At 44.2% G+C, this 8,689-nt stretch overlaps 1 protein-coding gene across 1 annotated transcript in view; it reads left to right on the forward strand.

Annotated features, from left to right (window-relative positions):
* The window catches only part of LOC106809373 (solute carrier family 35 member E2-like), a 16,014-nt gene that overhangs the window by 893 nt on the left and 6,432 nt on the right, over positions 1 to 8,689 (forward strand). Inside the window, exons 2-6 of the mRNA XM_014812438.1 lie at positions 4,360 to 4,779; positions 5,015 to 5,150; positions 6,039 to 6,166; positions 6,472 to 6,592; positions 6,775 to 6,828. Of these exons, the coding sequence (XP_014667924.1) occupies positions 4,380 to 4,779; positions 5,015 to 5,150; positions 6,039 to 6,166; positions 6,472 to 6,592; positions 6,775 to 6,828 (839 nt within the window). The 5' untranslated portion in view covers positions 4,360 to 4,379. The remainder of the gene's footprint in view (positions 1 to 4,359; positions 4,780 to 5,014; positions 5,151 to 6,038; positions 6,167 to 6,471; positions 6,593 to 6,774; positions 6,829 to 8,689) is intronic.

Below are 8,689 nucleotides of genomic sequence, written 5' to 3' on the forward strand. Positions count from 1 at the left end.
AGCCAATGTTCACCCTTGGCATGCATGTGCAGGGCGAAGACAAATTTACAGTTCTACACAGCATGCAAGCCATGTGTCAGCTTTTGTAGTTCGACAGCCAGCTGAGTAGCAGTTCTATACAGCAATAGGCACCATGTTGTCAGCTTTTGTGTGTCATCACAGGTCAGCTGAGTTAGCAGTTCTACACCAGCATAGCACCATGTGTCCAGCTTTTGTAGTTCACACAGGCCAGCTGAGGTTACAGTTCTATATCCAGCATAGGACCGATGTTGTCAACTTTGTGTCACACAGGCCAGCATGAGTTACAGTCTATACCAAGCATAGACTCATGTGGTCAGCTTTGTGTCCACAGGGCCAGCTGAGTTACAGTTCTATACCAGCAATAGCACCATGTGTCAGCTGTTTGTGTTACACACAGGCTAGCTGAGTTACAGTTATACCAGCATAGCATCTGGTCCGAGGACCCGGCAGTGCTGATGTTAATGACTTTGATCATGTGAAGGCAGACCGTGATCACACGCTCCTGATCGCTCCTCCTCGCGGACGGAGTCTTCTCCACTTCAAGCAATCACCGCTACGTACTGATGAGTACAGTATCTCCCCGTCACACACAGGTACAATTGTCGCGTGTCACTTGCAGAAAATCTCCCTGTCACACACAAGGTCATATTCTTTATGTCACACAGCAGGTCAGTGTCTTCTGTCAACAACAGAGGTCAATGTCTTCTGTCACATCAGGTCAATGTCTTCTGTCAACCCAGGTCAAGTGCCTTCAGTCACACACAGGTGAATGTCCTTTGTCACACACAGCCATGTCCATTGTCACATGAAGGAATACGTCCCACTGTTACACACAGGTCAATGTCCTTTGTCATACAAGGTGAATGTCTTGTCACACACAGTTCTAATGTCTTCTGTCACACACAGTTCAATGTCCGCCTATCACACACAGGTCAATTTCTTCTGTCACAGCCAGAGTTAAATGTCTCTCGTCCGCATACAGGTACAATGTCTCCCTGTCACACACAGGTAAATGTAACCCATCATCATAGAGGTGTGCATATGTTCTATACTTCGTTGCGTATATAGCTAAACAAGATAATGACATCGTACACAATTCCCACATCCACGATTTGATAGAATGGCTATAAACTTTGGTAGCGTAACATTTATGACGTACAGAAAAAACAAACCAAACAAGCATCATGTCAGGGATGACTGTGTTTTGTTTAGTCGCCAAACATGTGAGAGGGTCGGCTGCTCCTCTGTGTCGTGATCGTGTCGTAATCTGTGACGCTGCTTAGCGCGGTGGGCACGGCATTGTTCTCGTCGGAGTGCTGCCATCTACAACCAGGCGGCAAACTCATGATCTGGTCCCGGCGTGCCAAAGCTAGAACGGTGCTGAGGCAGCAGTACTGTGTGAGCGGCACCACGTACTGAGGCAGGCAGTGACTGTGTGAGCGCACCACGTGCTGAGGCAGGCAGTGACTGTGTGAGCGCACCACGTGCTGAGGCAGGCAGTGACTGTGTGAGCGCACCACGTACTGAGGGCAGGCTAAGTGACTGTGTGAGCGGCACCACGTGCTGAGGGCAAGGCAGTGACTGTGTGAAGCGCAGCCACGTGCTGAGGCAGGCCAGTTGACTGTGTGAGCGCACCACGTAGCTGAAGGCAGGCAGTGACTGGTGTGACGCACCAACGGGCTGAGGCAGGGGCAGTGACTGTGTGGAGCGCACCACGTGCTGAGCAGGCAGGACTGTGTGAGCGCACCACGTGCTGAGGCAGGCAGTGCACTGTGTGAGCGCACCACATGCTGGCCAGGGCAGTTGACTGTGTGCAGCGCACCACGTACTGAGGCAGGCAGTGACTGTGTGAGCGCACCATTACTGAGGCAGGCAGTGACTGTGTGAGCGCACCACGTGCTGAGGCAGGCAGTGACTGTGTGAGCGCACCACGTACTGAGGCAGGCAGTGACTGAGCGCACCACGTGAGGAAGCAAAGGCTGTGAGCATGCGAGGGCGCCACGTGCTGAGAGAAGGATGCAGAAAGGTGTGCGGCTTTGGTAGAACATCTTACACCTAGCCATGCCAACTTTCTTTAAGTCATTTGCAAGTGGCTAAGCTTGTCTACACAAATCTGATTGGTTTATGAAGTCAGGTGACTTTGTACCACAAGTTGTGTCATAGATGGTTAGTGAGGGTTTCCTCTTCTGTGCAATGATGTGGTTATATTTTATGGGCAAAAGGAAGTATCTGTGTAACCAGGTGCATACTAACTGTCCTGTTACTAACCTGGGGCCCATTGTCAGAAAGTTAGTCTTAACATTAGTCGTAAGTTAACATTTGCCTTTACTTTACGATGTTTCTGACAATGGGCCCCTGTCCTGGCACTGTTGATGTCTGTTATATATAGAGCTAGGTAAAGCTTCATCAAAATGCCACAATGGTGCATACTTTATGCTCTTTGGTGAAGTTTTCATGAAGCTGGCATTGCTTTATTGTAATGATAAATTGGGAAACATATTCTTTTAAGGTCACGAAACACTTAATTTGTACATTGTTTTTGTCTCAGTTGTCAACGATGACATTTGGCATCAAAATTTCTCTGGAACCACAGACCTAATCTTTTAGCAAATATCCATGCGGGGAAAATTAATTAATTAAAAAAAGAAACATTTTCACACTTCAGGAATGGAAAAACATTGTTAAATCAGTAAAAGCTATAAGTAGAGGGGGAGTCATTTCATGTTAAAAAAGTGTTTTGTTACCTGCATGAATGTGCACGTGCAGTTATGCATATATATATATGTACAGTAGAAATAATATGTAGCGCCAGATATTCGCTGTATTGCAAATGAGGAAATGTTGAAATAAATTTGCAAATAAAAGTAAAGGTGCAGTATATACAGTGATAACATACAAGAACAATAATCAGTTGACAGTACGTACATTGCATCCATTCAAGTAATATTCATGATACTGATAGAGGAGAAGAACGAATTTCAATTTAGTATTTACACAGTCCAACCGCGTCCTAGCTCTAGTACTATAGCCCGCGTACAGTAATTTTGCCGCAGGCGCCTGTAGTCCTGCGCCTGTAGTAGGCCTGCAGTCTTGCGCCAACTGTACGCGGGCTATAGTACTAGAGCTAACCGCGTCCATACAAAACATCTCTGTGTTACTGTTACGTAACACGTGTAGTTAGTTACGTGTAGGTCATCAGTTGAAGTAGTGGCAAGAATTTGTACTTTAATGTGCTTGCAATGCAGCTATTATCTCGCTTCGCACAACAACTGTACAAACGGTAGTGTAGCAATCCAGAGAGACATGATACAAGATTGCGTGGCACAGCTTTGCTGTTGATCCTAAGCGCTGCGCGCGGATGAGACGCGCAGTTCCGCGGGATATGCGCACGCGACCGCGGGGATGTTCAAGTATGCAGCATATAATCACGCAGAAAACCTATCAAAAGGCATTGAAAGACGATGAAAACTTCAAAGAAAGATACGGAGAAATCAGTAAAAATAACATATAGTTTCTATACGTAAATCGTGGTAAATACATATAAAAACACATTATTTTATTAAAAATCCCCATATATACGTATAAAACATCCAAGAGATGGCGCTATGGCATGTAAACATTAGCCCCGTGCTTCGAACATTGTGTGTGTTTTATTGAATTGTTCAATGAATGACGCACTCGTTCACTTCCGACAGTGAGTGAAAATGCAGCAAATTTTCTTGTTCGATGCAAAATGCATCGGCCGGGCATTTCATTATATACGAAAAGCAAGCAGTCTCGTGAAACACCTACACGCAGTAACGGATCACGTCGTTGACGCCCCATTCATGCCCATCAACGAAGAAGGCGGGGCTTATTCTTATTACGGAGATGCCAAAATGAAACAAAATTACGTAGCGTAGTGCACTAAACGACGTGTTATTTTCGTTTTTGTGCCAAACTCTATCGTAGGAAACCGTTCTAGCCTAGCAGAATGCCCTAGTTCCTGAGATCAGCGATACAATAGTATTGTACCTAAAAGTTAGAAGATAAGGGGGCGGCGTAGACTGTGATTGGAAGACACAAAGTGTCAATCCTCGGCGAGCCTCGGTATCATGGCCGCATCACGTCAAGTTGAATACAGAATAGCAAAACATGTTATTGTTGTTGGTTATGCCGTTGTTGTCGTTGTTCTAGTATTCATATAAGTAATAGTATATAGCTCTGCTCTGGAGGCCGGACGTGCTGCTACAGGCACGTAGCGCTTACCTGTGGTACTGGTAGCAAGCCCAGGCCAGTAGGGTCGAGCTAGTTGAACCACAACTAGGTCACAGAACAACATTACCATTTCTGATTCAGCTTCGTACCGAATCGTCAGGATGGCGATGCGACTTCGCCACAACTCGCAGAGCGATCCACTTGAACTGACCTCTGACCTCAATGGTGCTGGGCAGCTCCTTGAGACCAGCGGAGCTATACTCCCGCCTGTCCCCGAGACTCCAGGCCGGGGCGAGAATCCCTGCCGCGAGGGGGTGCTGTCGTCAGACGTGCTCGATCACATTTCGTCGTCGCAGGCTATTGTTAATGGACAGCATTCGTCGGAGAGCAAGAAGCTGCTGCTGGAGGACGAGGATGAGGTGTTACCGAGTGACGCTCGCCTCGGACTGTTCAGCATGAGAGCAATTGCTTTCCTCGTGCTCTGGTACCTGTTCAGCTTCTGTACGCTTTTCCTGAACAAGTACATCCTGACTACGCTGCACGGAGAACCGACGTTGCTAGGTGAGGGGAGAGAGTGTGATGGGAAATGTGGTGAGACAGCATTGGCTGCTGGGAAAGCATATATACCTTCAATGTCTATCCCACCTTTAAAGCAATATACCAACCTCAGAGTGAAATGCGTACGTATTTATCGCTCATGCATATATATTTGCACATCTATTCGTTAGTTTTAGTCACCCTGGTTATCAGCTAGCTTCATGTGACACTACAGTCTGGTGGATTTCATCTTTACCAGGAGCAATGCAGATGTTGATGACACTCATCTGTGGATTCATACAGATGCACTTCCCGTGTGGGATGTTCAAGCGAGTGGAGCGACATGGCAAACCGGCCAACTTCGTACGAAACATGCTTCTTCTTGGATGCATGAGGTGATGCACGTACCATGCCTCGTTTCTCTCATTTATTATACCTTGTTGTTCTGTTCTGTCATTGCATTTTATTGGTTTGTTTATCATATAACTATCATATAATATCACTAATAAATATCATTATCATAGTTTACTAGTGCAATCTTGGTTAAAATTACTGGACTTACTTAAAGGGATACATTACTCTAGGTTCTTTGGATATTTTCAGTTAAAATAGGTTAAAATTACGCTACATAAAAAGTTTCATGGTTCAATATTCATTAGAAATATTTTTTTTTAATATTGTAAAACTGACGGCTATACCATTGCTTACAACGACGGTGGCACCACTGGCAGCACACCCACTGAAAAAGTTGTGCAAAGCAACGTTTTGGTTGCAGGCTATAGACTGAGGGTGTTTCTTATTTATTTTGTATGTATATCTTCTTTTATTTGTTATGTATTTCTTATATGTGTCTCTTGCGGAAGAAGGATTGCAATATCTTATAAAGGACACTTAGTTTCAGTTATAATATGGACGAATTTGTCCTAAAGTAAAAATCGTTCGGTTAAATAGCAGTTAGGATAAATATAATTGCACTTTGTGATTAGCCCTCAGTCTGTAACGTGCAAAATAAATTGGCAAATGCGCAACTTTTTCAGGGTGGCAGCACAATTGTGCGGTGTCATGTCAGCAGTCAAAACTGTGGTTGAAACTCACTGTTGTTTTATGACAAATGTGAATGCGTGATTATAGAAATTTGTAGGCATTTATGCTAATATTTATGCACAATTACTATTATAATATATTATAAAATTCTAGGACAAGGTATCCCTTTAAAACTATTGTGTGATGTTGGTGTCTATCGTTGCTTTATATGTACCATTTGCTTAATGATTGTGTTTTAGGTTCACCACTGTGGTTCTAGGGTTGGTGGCGTTGAAGTTTGTCGCGGTCTCATTCACAGAGACTGTAAAAAGCTCGGCGCCCATCTTTACTGTCATAATCTCACGTCTATTGCTCAATGAACGCACAGGTGAGAGTGACCAACATGGTTACACATACCCGGACATACCCGGCTACACATACCCGTTACACATACCCGCACTCGGTACACATGACAAGATGTCTAATTTCTGCCTAAGTCCAATGCAAGTCTTGTGCTGTCCTAGACACTTATTTGTCCTAAACTCTAGATATGCACATTTTGAGGGTAGAGCGTGCGTGCGTGCGTGCGTGCGTTTGTGTGGAGGCTATGTGTTGGTTGTCTGTTCTTAGGAAGGATGATGTATGTGCACGTGCAATGTGTGATGAGGTTACATGTTGCTTGTCTCTCCGCAGGGTTTTTGGTGCATCTCTCTCTCATCCCACTGATGGGTGGACTCGCTCTGTGTAGCGCCAACGAACTCAGCTTCAACATAATCGGCTTTATAGCCGCACTTGCCACGAATATCTGTGATTGGTGAGTGTTTATATAGAGGTGGGCTTAGTACTAGGTTCACCTCGATGTACACTGGTCATTATCGTAACATTAGTCCTGAGTGATCCTCTATACATACATGTGCCGTAGCAAAAACCAAAACTCTCTAAAGAAGTTCTATTGTCAGAATCTTGTTATTGAATATTACTTGTTTTTTCTTTCAGTCTTCAGAATGTTTTTTCTAAGATGTTGATCAGTGGAGAATCTTTTAAGTATACGTAAGTTATACAGTCATTTCTGTGTCGTCTACGTTTTACCTGTTATATATACTATATGTAACACAATTCTGTTTAATCGAGTACATTGACGCCACCACAAATGTGGCATACATATGTCATTGTATGTAACACTGATCCCTTGTTCTGCAATTATAAAAGCACTTGGAATATATATTAAACACCTACAGGTGCCTAATATATACGTTAACATGTGGATTTATTTGCAGTATAGCCATGGGCATCTCAGGTACGCACTCAATGACGATCGAAATATCCTAGTTCCTCGCAGTTGCAAAATTCAAGCGCAGGCATTGTGGCCTTCTGTCTCATGGCCACTTGTGGTGTCAATATGAGTCCAATGTTCACCCCTTGGCATGGCAATGTGCAGCGAGACAAGTTACAGTTCTACACCAGCATAGCACCATGTGTCAACTTTTGTTGCGTGTGTGAGAGTGTGTGTGTAAGTGCGTGCGTGCGTGTGTAAGTGCGTGCGGGCGTGTGTAGGTCGCTGTATGCTGTCGTATATATGCTGTCACATCCGTGCCTCGCTAGCCCGATCGACCAACAACTCGGCGCATTCGGTCAAATTTTCACGCTAAATTTACAATAACCCATGCAAACAGTTCATTGGTGATTACTTGTGAGCAAATTGTGAGACATAATGAGTCATATATTATATGAGAACAAATTTCAGAAGATAATTATACCGCGCGTACACGTGACAGTGATTTTTTTATACCTATATCTGATATAGATTCCTGCAGGGAGTAGACCGCAACATAGCCAAATACAATAAACGTGAGTTATGTATAGAAGATTATTTAGATGTGCAGGGCCGTAGGCTGAGCAAATTCCTAAGGGGGGGGGCGAAATTTCATGACTCACTGTGTAATGATGAGCGCCGGGCGCAGTTCTTGATCGACTGTCTATACTCTATAGTGTGGTAGGGGTGGGTCTGAGACAAGGCTTTCACGGATAAGTGAAAAAAAAAAATCCCGCTAGGGTTATTTACGATGATTAGCTAAGCTTATTTTTAAATTTTGCTACAAAATCTAGGGGGACAGATACCTTGCCCCCCCCCCAGAGGCTACGGCCCTGGGGTGCATTATATAGTTACAGTGTAATCAACGATTCAACGAGATCGAGAGGTCGTGGTATGCCCTCGTCAGATGCATGTGAATGGTAAAATTCGACCTAAAAGTTTGACTTTGGCAGCAGCACACCGCCACAATTTTTCCCTATGCTAATATACATAAAATGGTGTTCGCGTTACTCGTCGCCGTTGCAAGCCATGCAAGATAAATATCTTAATCGGTTGATCTTAGGCGTTCAAAATGGGCAGGGGAATATCCACGAGAGATGTGCATGGTAAAATCTTACCTACAATTTTCACTTTGGCCGCAGCATCTCGCCACATTTTTTCTGTATGTTAATGTTCATAAAGAAGAAAGGGGAAGAAAGAATAGGAACAACCCGTAGAGTAAATTCTGACATAATATATACATAATATATATGTATATCATGTAAGCCAATGTTCACCCCTTGGCATGGCAATGTGCAGGGCGAGACAAATTACAGTTCTACACAGCATAGCAAGCCATGTGTCAGCTTTTGTGTTCACAGCCAGCTGAGTTACAGTTCTATACAGCATAGGCACCATGTGTCAGCTTTTGTGTGTCACACAGGTCAGCTGAGTTACAGTTCTATCACCAGCATAGCACCATGTGTCAGCTTTTGTGTTCACACAGGCCAGCTGAGTTACAGTTCTATACCAGCATAGACCATGTTGTCAGCTTTGTGTTCACACAGGCCAGCTGAGTTACAGTTCTATACCAGCATAGACTATGTTGTCAGCTTTGTG

The sequence above is a fragment of the Priapulus caudatus genome, unplaced genomic scaffold, assembly GCF_000485595.1.
Source record: "Priapulus caudatus unplaced genomic scaffold, Priapulus_caudatus-5.0.1 Scaffold349, whole genome shotgun sequence".
Lineage (NCBI taxonomy): Eukaryota > Metazoa > Priapulida > Priapulimorpha > Priapulimorphida > Priapulidae > Priapulus > Priapulus caudatus.